The 18,283-nt window shown below is 42.0% G+C and overlaps 2 protein-coding genes across 7 annotated transcripts in view; both read left to right on the forward strand.

Annotated features, from left to right (window-relative positions):
• The window catches only part of nwd2 (NACHT and WD repeat domain containing 2), a 60,580-nt gene extending 49,704 nt beyond the window's left edge, over positions 1-10,876 (forward strand). For all 3 annotated transcript variants that reach the window (XM_085399727.1, XM_085399735.1, XM_085399742.1), the window contains one exon: positions 3,270-10,876. In XM_085399727.1, coding sequence (XP_085255853.1) covers positions 3,270-7,166 — 3,897 coding nt within the window. In that variant the 3' untranslated portion in view covers positions 7,167-10,876. The remainder of the gene's footprint in view (positions 1-3,269) is intronic.
• A 5,359-nt stretch (positions 10,877-16,235) lies between these two features.
• Positions 16,236-18,283, forward strand: part of LOC146675000 (uncharacterized) — a 28,705-nt gene continuing 26,657 nt past the window's right edge. Inside the window, exons 1-3 of one of the 4 annotated variants that reach the window (XM_085399758.1) lie at positions 16,236-16,486; positions 16,619-16,696; positions 16,813-16,891. The gene's annotated coding sequence lies outside the window, so the exon portion shown is untranslated. Of the gene's footprint in view, positions 16,487-16,618; positions 16,697-16,741; positions 16,892-18,283 lie in introns of those variants that run through there. The other 3 variants (XM_085399757.1, XM_085399752.1, XM_085399760.1) reach the window with 3 other exon arrangements.

Consider the following 18,283-nt stretch of genomic DNA (forward strand, 5'->3'; position numbering starts at 1 on the left):
TCTCCAGTCACTTTCAGCAAATTAGTAAGAAAATAAATGTATTTGAACTGTTCGGCGGGCCTGGGGTTGATGAGAAAGGGACGCTGTTAGATTCAAGGAGCTTAATAAGGTGTAGAAGCTTGCAGCCACTCGAGGCCGGTGTGCACGACTCACACTGGGCCTGTTGGGTTTGTTTCATTTGAATCCAAGCTTAGGCAAAGCTGGGTCTGCTGGAAAATATAGATCTGTGTTCCTCCACACTGTGGTGTGTTTGTGGAGAGAAGAGCATTTTTATTACGAAACAATTTAACGGAAATGTAAACGCTACAAATGATTATTTAATAACCGTCAGCTATGTCCTCTAAATAGCATATTTTATTACCCTGCTTCTCTGTGAAGCATCTGTGATGGAGAAGACCCGGACAGCCAGCACACAATCTTCATTTCCATCTGAAGATGAGGTGCACTGCATATCTATTTAACTATGTCTTTGATGTGTAATGTAGTATTTAGCCAGTCCCAGTCAAAATGTCCTACACTGGTGTTAGAGTTTGGACTGTTTTATTCTAGTAATACTGATTTTCTTTGCACACTTTAAGGAAGTAGCTGAAAAGAATGAAAGGACAAAGACTGGATTTTTTATTTGGAGCTTAAATACCTCAGTTCTCAGAGTAGCTTTAGGCCTCGGTCGTGTTTTATGATGATAACAGATGTGCGAGGAAATAAAACAGATTTTCATATCATCACCCAAACCACACAGAAATGCAGAATTAAGATAAATATATCGGATGATAAATTAAACTAGCCGTTAAGGAGACTTTAATAGCGTAATACACAGCAATAGGTAATGGGTTCCTAAGAGTGGAATGGCTGCTTTGGCACAGAGATTACTGGCTATGCAGAAATTAGTCTTTAGAGGCTGCTGAGTTTGCGGCTCGTGATAATCGTCGGCATTTAGTGTACTTAAGGATTGGGTTAATTAAAGTTATGCACATTTATAATCAAGTCACTTTCGAAACAAATGTGCGTTTTATAGTTCTGTGGTGTTTCTGTTGCGGTTATGTTGCATTTTATGTATGTGCTATATTAGTTGGTTGTAATTAAGATGGATGTAGCTACGCTCAGTGGTTTCAGAAGTCCTGTTTTGAAGCCTCGAGATCAACATTTTCCCCGCTGTCTGATTGGTATTTTAAAAGCCAGGCGTGGATATGACAGTGTAACAGCGTGCTCATTGGCTAATCACTTATCAATCACCTTGTTAGCCAATGAGCATATCCTGGATAATCAAAGATTGGATTAGCCGCTTTCCCATAGACTTCTTTACAGTCTTTCTTCTTCAGCTCTCGCCCCCTGGTGACCATTAAGAAGAATGCAGGCTTAAGGCACCTCGTCATCAGTGTCACGTTTCAAACCTGTAACAGCCGATTTAGACTCATTCCAGTTGGACATGGAACTGGAAACCCCTTTTAACCCTACGCCGTAACCTTCCACGTAACCTGACATGCACTTCCCGGGACATGTAACTACACGCAGGGTCAGTGCACGCCAGGACGACTGAGCAGTGTCGAAGGTTATGGGTTAAAAGAGGTTTCTGGTTACATTAAGTTATGACATAGATTCATTTTCTCTCCTGGATACTCCCTCTTTTTCTTTTTTTGATAGTTTCAGAAATGCTCCCTTCAGGAATTTGCTGACACGTTTTCATTTGGGACAGGGTTGTTATTCTCTTACTGAAACGTAACATGTGAAACAAACACCAACGAAGACTATAACAATGACGTCGCCCTTTATATAGGTTTGCAGTTGGAAAAATCTACACAGCCAAAACAATAAGAAACGGACTCTTTTTTTTATAAGTTCACAGAACGGATTATTTTGCTATCACGAAAAACGCCTGTTAGCCTTGAGAAACACATTGTCATTGTCTCACCTGGTGCCCAGGTGCTCTATGTGCGTGTGTGTGTGCTGCTGCTCTCTTTTGTTCATCCTGCATCTGTGTGAACATAGCTCCTCACAGCTGCTAACACACTGCTGTGTTGCCTGGCTCACTGACGTTTGTAAATGTGCAGTTCCTAGTGTTAGAAATCCTTTATTTTGTGTGCCATACTGTTTGCTCTGCTGAACAACTTCTGTGTTACTGTTAACTGTCGTCTTTCATTGATGTAAGTCAGTCATGTGATTACAGCTGTGAGTGAGAAGCGTGCACAGTTAATACCATTTGCAGCAGAATGTCACCTCCCCTTGATCCTGGTTCTGCTGGAAGTTTCTTCCTGTTAAAAGGGAGTTTTTTCTTCTCCCTGTCAACAAGTGCTTGCTCGTAGGGAGTTATGTGATTATTTATAATTTCTCTGTATTATTGTAGGCTCTTTACATTACCATATAAACACCCAGCACCAGCCTGGTGTTCCAGGTTTGCAGAAGCAAAGCTTTTAAACATTTTCTACAGTGTTATGAGTTTGCTGTTTTATTGCATTTCAAGTCCTTCAAATTCATTTTTTTTTTTTTTTTACTTCTATGTTGGTAATAAAAGCCTGGACACCTTGAACGCAGCGTTGCTAAAATAAACCGATTGTGCACAAAGACAGCCTGTTGTGAGGATGTCTATCATTATAATGTGCTGAAGTACAGTTAGCGTCATGCAGTAACTTTAAAAAATATTTATCTTTGAGCACAGGAAACTGAGACTTTGTATTTGACAGTATACTATTCAAACAGAAGGTCTTAGAAACAAAAGCCGTGCTCTAATGTAAACCTGCCTGAGAATAAAGGCTGTTATCTTCTGCCTGCTGAGTTAAATAAAGGTGCCAGACACTGTTTGAGGAAAAATGTTAAATGATTTTTCTACACATATGTTTGGTCTTTGATATTTACAGTTTTATAAATTCAGCGTCTGCTCACATTCCTTACCCGCAGAATGAGGAATGGAGATGCAAACACATGTAAAACATAACATTTTAAATACGCAGTAGACCGAATCTGTCTGTGTGTGTCTGTCTTTTTCTCTCCCTCTCTCTCAAACTCACTGAAAGTCAAATGTGGAGTGTCTTCGTGTTGCCCTGAATATGTCAGTTAACATTTTTAATGTCAAATGAAATCTCTTCTGGGCCATTTAATGAATTCATGACTGAAATTATAAGATCACTATAGCTTCAAAACTAGAGTAGTTCTCATTTACAGAATATTTTAACGGAGTGTTACACATTACACATGTCCAGTAACTAGAAAATGATTAAAAATGGTTTCCATGTTGGATTTATCCATAGTAATAATCTCTCAATGCTGTTTTTCAGGCCTACACGTGGCTGCAGAAAGAGATGGGCCCTGAAAGCGACCCAGTGGTCATTGTTCGTTATATCGGCTCCAGCCAGCTCTCCACAGACCTACGAACCCTCCTCCAGAGCATCTGTGAACAGATTGCATTAAACTACCGCTGCCTGATTCACTTTTTGCCTAACAAGATTCAGGAGATGAAGGAACTCCTGATCAACCTCTTAGGGGAACCGTCATTCCACAGGCCCTTGGTCATTGTCCTAGATGCCCTGGAGCAGCTCTCTGAAGCTGATGAAGCTCGCAAGCTGTGGTGGCTCCCCATACACCTCCCTCGGACGGTCCGCATTGTGGTGTCAACATTGCCCAATAAACACGGCATCCTGCAGAAGCTTCGCCACCTCATCCATGATGAGGGGTATTACGTTGAATTAATCCAGAGAGACCGCAAAGTCTGCAGTCAGACATTAAAGCAGCAACTGCTGGGGGTGAAGAGAAAGGTCACCTCAGGCCAGCAGATCTATGTCAATGAGGCACTTGCCAAGTGTACTTTGCCAATGTTTGTTAACCTCATCTACAGGGAAGTAGTTCACTGGAGGTCACATAAAGATGTGGACGATAAGTCGCTCTGTTCGACGGTGCACGAAAGCATAGAGCAGTTGTTCTACTCTGTGGAAAACAAGTTAGGCCAACGATTTGTCTTCAGAGCACTAGGGTATATCACCATGGCCAAGGCTGGGCTAACTGAAGTTGAGCTGGAAGATATCCTGTCCCTTGATAACATAGTTCTTGGTGATGTCATTGTGGCAACTTACCTCAAAAACCCATTGAGAATCGCCTATGACTTGATTGCGAAGCTCAGAGAGGAGCTTGAGGGGTATCTGGTGGAACGTCAGGTACGGAACGTCACTTTGATGGTCTGGGCCAACAGGCACCTGCACCTTATTGCCCAGAAGCTGTACCTTAGCAATGAGGAGGACGTGCATCAGATGCATAGCCTCTTAGCTGAGTATTTTCTAGGGGCATGGTCAGGGGGCAGAAAGAAGATCTTTACCTATGATAACAACCATTTCACTTCCTTGAACATTTCTCATCACAAAAACCCTCACCATCAGCAGTCCCATGAAAAGACATCTTCTGATAAGTACTCCTATGACAGACAGACTCCTGAACAACCTTGGGTGTTCCAGTGCAACCTTTTGGAGCCTGACATTTTCTTTGTCAACCACAGAAAAATGACAGAGCTGGTGTACCACCTTACCAGGAGTGGGCGTACAGATGACCTCATGTTTGGTGTCATAATGAACTTCAGCTGGCTCTACACAATGATCAAGATTGGCCAGTTTGAAAAGGCTCTAACAGACATTGACCTAGCTTACAGTTACACCCAAGAGAAAGAGCTGAAGTTTTTAGCCACAACTCTCCGTAGCATCAAAGTAAAAGTGCTGAAGAATCCGGCGTCGCTGTCTGCAGAGCTGCAGCAAAGACTTCTGCCAGTTGTCACCTCCCTGCCTAAACTCAGACACCTCCTTCTGGAGTGTGACAAAGATGGCCCAAAGTACTGCTCTATTGTGCCTCTCCACTCCTCTATGGATGTTACTTACAGTCCAGAGAGGCTTCCTCTTTGCTCCAGCTACATGCAGATTGTGGAGATCCTGCCCACTCTAGCCCCAAACATAGTCCTCGTAGCACTGGAAGATGGATCTGTCAGCACCTGGGATGTAGAGAGCAGGCAACTTCTACGGCAGATCGACACAGCCAGATCTGTTGTGCTGGGAATCAGGTTAACCTCTGATGAGAAGTATCTGGTTGTGGCCACAACTAAAAACACACTGCTCATCTATGATAATCACAAGTCCTGCCTTTTATCTGAGGTTGAAATCAAGGGCTCCAAGCATGCTGGCATCACTGGTGGCGTTGCTTTCATTAACGGTTTTACTTTATCTACCCATCATGCTTTGGCATGGCTTGAGGCTAGTAAAGATGTGAACGTCATTGACCTCCTCTATGGTTGGCCTTTGTACCAGTTCCACTGCTGGTATGAGGTGACTTGTGTCCAGTGCTCGCCAGATGGAATGTATGCCTTCTGTGGCCAGTACCTCAACACGGTCTCCATCTTTCATCTTGGAAATGGTGACAAGTTGGCCACTGTGACGTCTGAGTTTTCTGGAGGGTTTGTCAAGTCCATTCTTGTACTCGACACTCTCAGCCAAATGGTGATGATTGACAATGAAGGCAGTTTGTCCGTGTGGAACACCAAAGAGGTCACTAACCCGAAGCTGATGGAGGATTATGATTGTAGAGGGGATGAGACCGAAGTAGTGGGCATTGAGTTAGCAGAAGACCAACGTTCCATTCTCATTTGCAAGGCTCGAAGTATAGAGGTGCTGGACACAAAAGTATGGAAGATGGTAGAAAAGTTTAAAGCCAAACGTAGTGAACGCTTTGTTGCCGCTGTACTCTCCAAGAATGGCCAAAGCATTGTGGCCTCCATGGAAAATACCTCCTCTATCTTTGTCTGGAGGAGAGACAGTGGACAGTGCATGGCTAGCCTGATTGAGATCTCAGGGGCTATCGTGAAACTCATCAAATCAATCCACCACAACTTGCTCCTTTCGGTTGCCAGCAGTGGAGTTCTGTCTGTTTGGGACATTGATATCATCACCGCCATGTCCAACATTGACAAAACAGGGAAGAAGATCCAGACCTTGCAGCTGTCTGGCAGAGAGGACTATGTGTTTACCATGGACGGCTCAGAAGCTGTCCACAAGTGGAACTTTAGCACTGGCTTCATTGAGACAGTCTTTAAGCACGAGGGCATAGTAGAGAACTGTGTCCTAACCTCCTCAGGGGATCTCATGGTGACTTCGGATGACAAGTCCAGTCAGTATGTCTGGCAAACCAACACAGGAGAAAACATCTTCCGCATCAATGGACAGAGAATATCACAATTGTTAATTACGCACAATGACCAGTTTGTGGTGTCCCTTTGTGAGCAGAATGCCTCCAGAGTGTGGAGGCTTGCTACGGGGCACAAAGTCTGCAACATCTTAGTTACCCTCCAGAATGCACTGATCACCACAGCGAACACTTTCCTTGTGGGAACGTCAAAAAACAAGCTTCTCGCTGTCAGCCTGTGGTCAGGCAGCGTATCAAAGAAGTTTGTCTGCGATGATGGCATTACCATTGTCAACTTCAAACTCATTCCCGACTGCCCTGACTGTGTAGTCTTCATCACGTCCACCGAGACAGTCTTCATCTGGAGCGTTGCAGATGAGTCCGTTTGCAGGAGAGTCCAGTTGCCAGCCAATTTCCTCAAAAATCTAGAGGACTTCCAAATCTCACCCAACGGAAAATTAGGGATTGTCTCCAAAGGTGACGAGAATATTAACGTCTTGGACCTTCACAGTGGGAAGCTCAGGCTTGTTCATGCCGCCGGTATAATTTGGCGTCAGAAGTTATCAAGAGATGGGCGTTACCTTGTATACATATGTTTCCGGAACTGTGACGAAGACGACGACGCGGGCGTTGTGTCCAACCTGATCGTGATGCGCCTTGCCGATGGCAAGAGCATTGGCACATGCTCGCTTTACAAGACCCCCACCTTCCTGTCTCTCTCCCAGCGAGCGCTAAACATCATCATCGGCTTTGAGGACGGCAGCATTGGCACGTACACAGTAGTGGATCGTGTGGATGCTGCCCTCAAGATAAAGATAGCCACCTCCAACAGCCGCCAGATTGTCAACAATGCCTCCCAGAAGGTCCGTCCCAAATGCAGCAATCATTCCTTTAAGACTGTTGCCGACTGCATTTGGAGAGAGTCAACAGAGGTCTTTTCCAGGGACAGCCCCATCAACGTGTCCGACTCTGGAGAAGGTGAGTCGACAACACCTACGAAAAAGACTGAACTGCTGCAGTGACAGGTGGAGAACAGAGGAGTGGGAGGAGCTAAGGTGGGAGGGCGGAGACAGGCGACAAAGCTTAGAATCTCTGGGGTCGCAGTTGATTCTTGTTTACAGCCACGTGATTCAGCTGCAGATGTCAGCCCTATGGGTAGTTAATGGGCCGACCGGTTTTTATCGCTGCACTCAAGTTATGTATGAATTACTTCCAACTTACGACACACTTTGTTTTACGCATTAAGACTGTTAGAAAATACTGTTTTTTCAAAAGAAAACACATGTAAATCGTGTGAAGTATTAGTTTGCCATTATGTGTCCTTTTGCATTTGAAGAACAAAGTTATGATTCAGAAGTCTCGTTCAAACATTTACAAAGCCATTCCAGTGATCTCAGCCACTATCATCCTACCATATCTTTATTTATATTGTGCACATTAAGCCATACTGTTGTTCGTAAAAGAGTATATTCATGTTTGTATTAATATCAGGCTGTACTGTACAAAATGGAAGAACTATGAACATATGTACATGTCTCTTTTTGGCTGCTGCAATTTGTCCTTAAAAAAACTAAACAAAAAAGTTATGTTGTGCTTAATGCAATCAAAGTGAGTGCCTGGAATTTAAAATGTTCTTTATGTGCAGATTACAAGATTTATGAAAATGCAGGGAATTTGTACACACAGTCTACGCACCGTTGCATAATACTTGCATTGACGCCAGATGTGAGCGATCAGTGTACTGGTCAACAACGCGGGAGATGGAAGGCATTGCTCTCTGTAACGATAGTTGTAGAAATTTCTTGGAACAGTTTACGTAAATTGGATGTGAATTTGCCTGCAGTTCCATCAGTTTGTCTGCTGTTCGTTTTTTTAAGGGAAACACCACTATTGAGCATAAAAGTAGCATAGCACCATGCACATTCACGCCTTAACCAGTGTATTTGCTTTAGGCTTAGTGGCGTTTGTTCAAGTGTTTCAGTATTAAAGAAAAGAGTGATTAGCCCAATGTTTCTCTGAAACAGCTCGGCCGTGTGAATATATTTAGAAGTGTAGGCTGTAGGTGGAAGCACTTTATAAGTGGTTTTTGTGAGAAATTATTAGATTTATTCATATGAGACGTATAAATTGTTGAAAGTGATCTAGGTTTGTCTTAAGATTTATCTACAGAAAGACACAAGCTATTCGGGCACTTGCAGGCTACAGCGGGCTCACTTGAAATGCTAGTCTCTTCATATGTGCCTGGTATCATTACAAATGTCGATGCTGTCGTTTTAGCAGCTGACGTCATAGTGGAACAGCTTTGGTAATCAGTGGTATTAAATATGGGTTGGTACTTGACATTGTTTGTCACCCTGTGTAAAAACTTTGGACAAGACACTGAAGATTCTGAATGTGGAGGGAAAATGTATCATGTGGTGGATATTTCAGCACAGATGTAAAGCAGAAGTTACATTTTAAATGTACATTTTTAAGTTGGACTTCCTGCTTTTATTTCAAATTGCGTGCCACGTTGACACCGTTACATTTTTCTTACACATTCACCAACTTTAGTTTTCATGCTGTGTTTTTTTTCACAACTTTTCAGAAGGTGATTTCTAAATTGTTTCTGAGCTCTATTAAAGTCATTCTAGAAGAAAATCTCACCACTCAGCAGCCATCTTGCTAACACCTCCGGGCCCTTAAAACAAGTGCTAACAAGACCAACTCCTTATCTAAGTCAGTGGGGTGAGACCCATTACTTTAATCCTGTCGAGGCCACTTCAGCCAAAATGGGATTTGTATCCTGTCTGCAGTAACTTTTATGTGGTCCAAGGTGCCTCGGACCTTCCAACCCGTCCATATGTTGAAAGCTGGGAGGGGAGCAGCAACACCTTAACAAAGCAGACTGAGCACCAGTGGCATTAGACAGAGTTGGCCAATAGTGGGTTGCAAAGAATCTTGCAGATGCAATTGCACACCCTAACTGAAGGCTACTTTCAGCCACTCCTTTATTCAAACGGGGTCCCAGCGTGTAGTTCCACATATTTGATTTGGCAGATTTTTATACCGGCAACCGCTGAGGCATTTCTGTCTCCTCCCAGGATCAAACTAGGGGTCTTTCGCTTGTTAAAAAAAGGGTAAAGTACCACACTATGGAGCCACTTATTGAATTTTGCACATAGGATGGACAGAAGAGAATCAGCTGATCCATCAAATTATGCCCATTTTCAGTGATCACCTGCAACAGCAGTTACAAAGTTTAGTGACTTTGCTTTTACTAAGTTTGCACAACTTTATGGCTCAGTCTTGAGTGCCAATTTGAGCAACAGCTCTGGATCATCCTAAGAGAGCACACGCAAGTATTGGACAGCAGCTCTTAATTTTCAGCAGTCTGTCTTTACAAACATTTATGAAAGATTGAGTCTTGAAGAGCTCACTGAATTTGAGCGTGGTGCTGTAGTAGGATTCCACTGTTTCAAAAAATCTGTAAAACTTCCTAGATATTCCACCATCAGTTGTAAGTGTGGGTGGGAATGAGGAGTTTGGGAACCCCAGCAGCACAGGCACGAAGTGGCAGACTACCTAACAATAAAAAGCACGGTTGTTGACTGAGCTCCAAACCTCCTCTGGCATTAACGTCGGCACAAAAACTGTGTGCTGGGAGCTTCGTCGCATGGGTTTGCATGGCTGAGCAGCTCCCGCAGCTGTAGCGTGTTGCTGGCTCAGTACTTTCGTCCACGTAGCGTATTTCCAGCTTCTGCTGCAGCTCTTTGGAGAGGTGGGAAGCACGGCCATCTTTAAACATTCGTGTCTCTCTCTGATCTTTTTGACCCTTGCCCGATAAATCGGACCCTGATAACATTATGACATGTTGAGATCAGCTGACAGTCTGAAGGAATATTGGAACATCTTTGAGCTCGTACCTTGCAGGTGCCATGGGTGGCTTTTCTTTTTTCTCTTTTCAAAGCATGACTGTAATTGAATTTGTCTCAAGCAGTGTTGAGCTGTGGCGAGTCCAAACTTTACCGAGGCATGACAGAAACAAAAAACACACACTTTCACTTTGACATATACTTTTTAAAGGGCTATTCCATCTTATTCTATGTTTACCAGTTTTGAAGAGTTAAGATAAAGGCCCTTGGATAATTTCAAACTAAGTAGCAGCACCAAGCTTTAAAACACTTTATTTCCCTCCGACTCAAGACTTTGGCAAATTACTTGAAAGAATATCTTTTTTTAAAGTCCCGATTATAGTTTGTGATTTACTTTTGTCGACAGTTGTTTCTGAGGCTTGTACTGTAATTATATTGTTACCAAATCGTTTCAGTGTTCGACTGTGATTATGTTTATGATAGAGAAAAACTTGCTATCTTTGCTAAAGAAGTTTAAAAAAAAAAAGAGTCCTCTTATAAAATATATCGGAATGCCAGTTTAAGAGTATATTTGAATGTGTCCATATGGAAGCCAGTAAAAATTATTGTATGTTAAGTAACTTGAATGACTTTTAATAACTTACATGTTTGCAACTCATAGTTGACATACTGGTAATGAATGTTTCTATGTATTCTTATCGTCAGGACTGACTTACCTGTTTAGAGATTTATATTTTCATAAATGTTGTACTTACATTTTGTTACAGAGTTGTTTAACTGGAAATTCAAAGAGAAAAAGAAACTTATGTCTGAAGCAATATGAACCTAGTGTGTATGCATTGTTTGTATGAAAATTTTAATGTAATAAAATGGTTCACTTTTTGCCTCCACGCTGCCACCGCCTCTGGCCTTTTCTTTCGTTTTTGCTTTCTGCAACTAGAGGTTGCTGGACCACATTGTCATCGAGTGTCTTCTTTTAGAAATGAAAGCGTTCTTCTTGTGTGTCGAGAGATTCTCTGCTCAGCTCATTCCTGAAGTGCCGGTAGGTGTAAATGAAGTTGCAGAGCATGCTGTGAAACAGAAAATTCGTGAAGGTTTGTTTTTTTCCCCCCCGGAGAGCCAGAAAACATTGACAGAGCTGACAGCCTTAAACACACACACACACACACACTGAACCGAGCTGTAAAATCATTTGATTGGTCAGTAATTGCTCTTCTGCACAAGATGCCCAATGCCAGACAAGCGTGGCGAATATCTCTCCAACGCCGGCTGACGTTGTCATTGTAATTAGGCGATGCGTGTGCGGTGCACCTGTACGCTGCCCTGCACTTGCACACGCTCGCCGAGACACACAAACCTGCACCGTAAACACATCCAGGATCAACCCGTGATTAGCCAATAAAATCCTGTTGCTTTGGGCTACCATTTTAATTTCCCAGTGGTCTAACTCTAAGCAGATCCGTGTGTGTGACCGTGTGTGTGTGTGTCCTGTCTCCACAGCAACATCAGGTCCACAGCAGTCACAGGCTTGGCCACGCCTCCTATTGTAATGACGGTGAGCTCATGTCTGTTGGCTGTTGGGGCTGCTTCCAGTCATTAGGACAACAAGGGCTTGACTATCGCTAGCACATTCCACCTGCAGAGCCACACAGGCCTGTAATTACACCACTTTGTTTGTTCAATGGGAGGTCTCTGCAGGTCACATGGTGCACCGATGTGTGCGCGTGCATGCATGTTTGTCCTACAATAGGTACAGTTTGTCATTACCTTTTATTTACCCAGCCCTATAAATAGCCACTTCACTGTCAGCAGCATTGAGCCATCCTTTTTGTCATCCTTGTATTTTTTCAAGTGTGACCTGTATTTCCTGTGATGGGAAAGCCTGTGACTCACCCATATCTTCCTCTCTCCCCCTCCCTACAAGTACACTGTGGCACACCAGATAAACCAGCCTCAACTAAACACTTTAACCCCACGGGCACCTGAAATTTAAACAAACTCTGCTTAAAAAGAAAAGAGAGAAAAAAACCCTGAATCCTATGGTTGTAAGACGCTTTGTATTTGCCTAACTAAAAGCTTTTCGCCAAATACGGGGTGTTTGCACAGGGAGATCACATCAATCTTGTGCCAGTTGCGGGCAAATATTGTATCTGCGAGGAGAGTTACGATGAATCCCATAAATGGAGCGCGACCGCTCATCTCTCATTATCTCGTATTCTCTCCTCTCATCAGCCCGTTGCAGAAGCGCCAAACCTCAGTTACAACTACCAACAAGCCCTGACCTAGTTCCTCTGAAGCACGCCGGGAGCAGAGACGTGTGAGGAAGGCGCTCCTGTCCGAGTCTGCACCTCTGTTTCCATTCCAGGTGAACAGCTGGAAATGGGAGATGTTCGAGGAGCTGTTTGCTCGTGACAGGTTAAAGAGATTACAGTGTCTGCCGTGCGCTGCAGCATTTAGGGGAGAGTTGATGTGATCACAGAAGAGAAAGTCAGACATTATATGGGGTGGACAGCGACCTTCATTTACTAATTGTTCTTATTTTTCTTCTGTTTTCTTGCTTTATATCGATCGGATCAGTGACAAAATTTAGGAGGCAAACACTGGTCTAGCCGTGACTCAGTTCATGTCAAAGTCCATGTACGTTTCTGCAGACTGACACGTCACGCCCGACAATGAGGATATTCAACAGTGTGACATGGGATCAAAGCTTTCTGAAACTGCAGAAGTGACTAAGCTTTAATAAGTGTTGTTGTTTTGGCAGGAGAAAAGGTCAAGACCACAAAGTCGGGGTTTCTGAAACCATGAATGTTTGCCTTTAGAAAGCCCAAAGCTGAATCCTTGACCTTGGAAACAGCAGGGGAGAAAAACATCGGACCACATTTAGTAGCTTTTTACACAGATACTAAAGGTGGTGGAACAGTTTCAAAAGCGTGGCATGAGCTATTTTCTTAGCTGCTATAGAGTTGAAACAAAACGCAATGAAATATAAGTATTTTTTTAGGTTAAAACAAAATCTTGCTGTAAGAATATAGGCATTTAAATGTTACGTAAAGTATTTGAAAGTTGAGAGAAATACATGTCTTAGGTGCACCTTGGTAGTAGTCGGTTAGAACCTTTTTCCTTCTGGACTACCTTCATTCTTTGTGGCATAGATTCAACAAGATGCTGGAAACGTTCAGGGATTTTGGTCCACGTTGACATGATAGCATCATCTGTAATGCCAGTCTTCCCGTCTGCAAACAGCGAGCCCAGCACAAACATGCTCTGTTGGATCTGGTGACTGTGGAGGTTACTTAAGTACAGAGAACTCTTTGTCCTGTTTAAGAAACCAGTTTGACTTTTTTGACTTAGCAGCAGCCATCACAACATGGCTACACCCTTACACCACGAGCAGCCTGAACCATTGATACAAGTCAGAATGGATTCATGCTTTCATGTTGCCAAATCTTTACTCTACCCGGATGTTGCAGCAGAAATTGAGACTCAACAGACCAGGCGACATTTTTCTAAACTTCTGTTGTCCAATTTTGCTGAATCTGTGCAAACTGTAGCTTCAAGTTTTCTCTCCCTAGCTAACAGGAGCAGCATGTGGTCTTCTGCTTTTTGTAACCAATCAGCTTCAGAGTTCAACATGTTGTGCATTCACAGATGCTCTTCTGCATAGGAGTGGTTATTCGACCGTCTCATTCCTATCAGCTCAAAGCAGTCTGGCCGTTCTGCTCTGACCTCTGACATCAACAAGGTATTTTCTCCCAGAGAACCGCCCCTCATTCTCTATAAACAGAGATGGTTGGGTGGGAAAATGCCAGAAGATCACCAGTTTTTGGAACACTTGCACTAATAAAGCAACTTAAATCACCCATTGTGATGCTCGGTTTAAACTTCAGCACGTCATCTTGACCATGTGTAGATGCCTAAAAGCACTGACTTATTGCTACGTGTTTGCCTGATTAGACATTTGCATTAACAAGCAGTTGAACAAGGGTATCAATCAAAGTGTCCATTGAGTAGATCCTTCTCAAAGAGAATCTCCCAGAACCCTGTGACAAAAAAACAACACGGAATAAGCACAGCAATGATATTAATCGGCCTGCATCAATTTGTAAAGAAATAAAAAGGTGTAAACATGACAAGAAGTTCTTTACGGTTCAGCTTCATATTTAGCAGATACATCTGATCCATACAACATAATGAATGAACTCATGTCCCCAAATTCTTTAAACTATCGACTTGTATTTTTTCAGCGACTTAAAGTGTCCGTCCATCCTTCGTCTGCATGAAACCTTCATTCTGCTCAAGAATGAAAGTTAAACATAGAAAACAAGAAGGAAGCAGTGGAGTGAAAACAGACTGAAAGTATTTATGCGGCACCACAGGCTGTATCTTTGAACATGTCTAGGAGGGGACTACTTTGCATCCAATGCGTAACATTGTTGTCATGTTTTGTCTCTTTACCGGAATGTTAGATGTCATCCTGTCAAAAGCTGCCAGAGTGGAAAAATGCCTCCACTGTAGTTTAAGTTTTTCTTTTCCAAAAACACACACACACACACACACACACACACACACACACACACACACACACACACACACTAGACTGATGCCACTTAAGCCTTGTTCCACAATTAAAGGAGAACACCCAAAAGACACTTTCTTCCTGTTATTACATTACTGTCTTTTGTAACACAGCTCCAATGAAGTTTAAAAAAAATTTTTTTGATCCCTTCAAGGATGAACTTACTCTGTGCATCTGTAAACACTCAAACTTTTTTTTTTTAGTTGCATGTCATTATTAGGAAAGTAATTTGTCCCGTAAAAAGTTGCTCGTCCATCCTGCTAATAAATCAATATTTAATAAGAGTGTCGCTTAAGGATCCAGACCAACACACATATACATTCTTGTTGTTATTTTCCTGAGATTTCCTCTAAAACAAGTTAAGATTTCATTCATTTGCACAATAATAAGTAATGTGAGAGTTACTTTTAAGCCAAACTCATCCAGGAAGTGCACTTCTTCCTTTTTCTTTCTTTTCTGGATGGATGCCAGGCTGCTTTAAGGGGAGAGGGAGTCTCAACTCTAATCACTTCCAAGTCAGATGATCAACTGTGGTCAGGTGGTGGCTTGTCAAGCTGGACGTGGGTTAGGTGGTCAAGACAGGAAGTCACATTAAACGTAAATGACGTTCATTCCACTCAGTTTTAATTCCTTCACCCACGGATTAGACCCACTTCATTAAAGCTTCATACAAACTTAAGCCACTGTGCCAGATATCAATATGCCTGTTAGAGGTGACTTTTATCTGGTACTAATCTGAATTACAGTGATGCTGTGCTTTTTAACAGAAGTGCATAGCCTTCATCACTACAATATGTTCATGATTGTGATCTCTTAAAGCAAATAATTCTTGTAATGATAAGAAAGAGAGGATTAAGAAGAAGGAAAATAGAAGAAAATGTATTTCCAATTTTGAAAATATGTTATTTGGCAACAGATTCGCAATCCACAAAACATTATACATGTATATAGTGTATATATCATTACTAAAATTTATTTATGTGTTCTAATTTTAAAAGTTTTGATCTTGATACACTGTTTCAGGGGTCAAATACTGCTTTTATGGGCATGTTTAAAAACTGACGTCAGAGTGTGTAAAAAATGCAAAGGCAGGCATGCAAATAGATATTTAAATCAAAAACAAGGGAGGGAAATTAATGCTAAAAAAAGACACTGAAAGAAATCACTATGCCAATTTATAGATATATTAAAAAAAATATAACAATACTTTTTTTAAATCGAAATGTTAGGAAATCTCATGTCATTTTCTTGTAATCCATCAATTATGACAAATATTCTAAAATTACCAATAAGAAAATAGGTTTTACAAGATTTAACACCTCAATAAAATAAAATACAATATACACCTCTCTAAGGTAAAAACTTCAAAATATAAGAAGCCGAATTAACTATAAAAATAAAGCTGATAAAAAGGTTTTTTTTAAAAAAAAGACGCTATAAGAAGCTGGACGTAAATTAATGAGGTGGGATACAATCACTCAACATTATGCAGATAGTTGCAGCTCTTTTATGTCTTTTTATTATAAGTTAAATAAAATTAAAATCAAGTTAGCAAAGAAGAAGGGTGCTTTGTAGCTTTTACTGTGAAGGGTGTAACAGGAAGTAGCTCCGCTTTGGTCCACTAGTTTCCCGGAGTAACTCCCCATCAGCGCGCTCCTGCCCGCACCGGAGACATGGGACTGAGGAGTCACCGAGGGGGAAACTCTTCAGCGACTCAACACAACAAACCAAACTAAGGAAAGCAGCTGTGGCTCACCATGTCGTCCGGACTCTTAATTTTCTTACCTGAGTTTTTAACTTTAACTCAGTGACTTTAAAAAAAAAAAAGGACCGGAAGAGAAGCTAGATAAATGACATCCGTGCATTTTTGATTACCTGGGGCAAAGTGCCACACCTTCGCTCACCAAGACAGGTAGGTTGAAACAGTGTTAGTTTTATTGCTAATCTTCGTTTGCTGCTTACAGTGAGTTTGAAAAAGCTGAATTTGAAAAGTGTTGCTGAGATGTTATTAAAGTGCTGTTTGACGGTTGTTCACCGTCAACAGGTGGACCGGTGCTGTGATGTCAGCCATATGGCGCAAGTGTCCACAGCAGACAGAACACAGGCACAGATAAAATAAAATGTAAGTGTGTTACAGTCGTGCTGTGCCACAGCAAAACAAACTTTAATGTTTAAAACACACACATGGTTTTAGAGTATTTTGATTAGCATAGCTACAATTTGAGGCATTTTTTACAGTGACAGTGGAGGTGTGAGTGCACCTGCTGCACGTAGGACTCTTTAACCTACTGCGCTAAAACAACTAATGGAAATATAGGTATGTCATATAATTTTTTTTTATAAGCTATTTTCCCAATGTAGCCCTTACCATTTATGAAAAACCTTTATAATAATTATAATAATAAAAATAGTTATTATTCTTCTCTGTCTTTTCCTGGCATGTGGGTGTAAGAAGTTTAACTACAGTGTTTGTAATTCAAATTTAAAGCATGCTTCGGTGGATGTAAGCCAGGCTAAAAATTTCCATAACACCCTGAGCCCTTTGGTCATGTTCAGGTGAACTGAATGAGAGTGCTGAAAACTGTTGTTATTGAGCTTTGTTGAGTTGGAGCAGACAGGTAGAGGAGCAGGAGGAGGTTGCAAGAGGAGTGGTGTCGATGTGGTGCCCACACACACACACACTCACTCATGTACATGGCCTTGGGCTGTGTTTGCACATCTAACACGCTGGCTCAGTGAACCCAGGGTCAATGGAGACTTTGTTTCTGGGTCTGTGACCTCGTGTACAGCTGTTATATGTCAGTGATGGCGTTTAGATTATTATAGAGAGTATAAAAGATGGATGGGGCCCGCTGTGACATCATCCAGTGGTTATGGAAGTTTCCTTGGAAAGCCTCCAGTTGTCGCCATCTTGTCGCCATCTTGGCGACAACTGGACGGGTCTGAATGTGAAACTCATCAGCACTGCACGCTCATTGGTTAATGGCGTGTGACTGACAAGTAGCTTTCCGATGAGCATTTTCTTACTTTAAAAGTGACTATAAATGATTCAATATGACCAAACCTCACAAGTGAGACCATAAAACCATCATGAAAGTCACAAATAAAGGAAAGCAAGGGATTTTTCTTCCCCCTAGACAACCAAAAATGTTTCTCAGAACCATTTGGTGATTTGTTGTTGTTGACTCTTAAGTCACTTTCAAGATTCCTTCAACTTGCAGTTTTGTCCAAATTATTCCACAGATTTGTTGATAAAGAAAGCCATTGATTGCAGCAAGGTGCAAAATGTTCAGGTGTGTGAGCTCCACCCCTAAAAGCTCATTTAACTTTTCAAAGTATTTTCTTTGTTGAGTAAAATTATGTCCCTAAAAATTAGCGTGGAGACTAGTGGAGTAAGGCAGGATCGAGTCACCACGCCTTGGCTGGTGATTTACACTCAGTGGTTTGTATTAGCCCATTTGCTTGCCTTTAGTGGCTGACTCCACCCACTGGCAGCTTATTACACAAACCCAGACATTTAAAGTGCATGCAAATACCATTCGCCCCAGGTCTAGTTTGCTTTGTGTTGCAGGATCAGGACACAAACATGAGAACAACTCAGTGCTGGTGTTTGCATTACAGTGTAGAAAATAGCTGGCACAGGTAATGTGTCTCTTTTACGTGGACGTGTTGAAGTGTACGAGCAGAGAAATCACTAAAAGGCCAATAA

This window comes from Rhamphochromis longiceps, linkage group LG3, assembly GCF_057381845.1.
Source record: "Rhamphochromis longiceps isolate RC_006_pf linkage group LG3, R_longiceps_female_GT1.1, whole genome shotgun sequence".
Classification (NCBI taxonomy): domain Eukaryota; kingdom Metazoa; phylum Chordata; class Actinopteri; order Cichliformes; family Cichlidae; genus Rhamphochromis; species Rhamphochromis longiceps.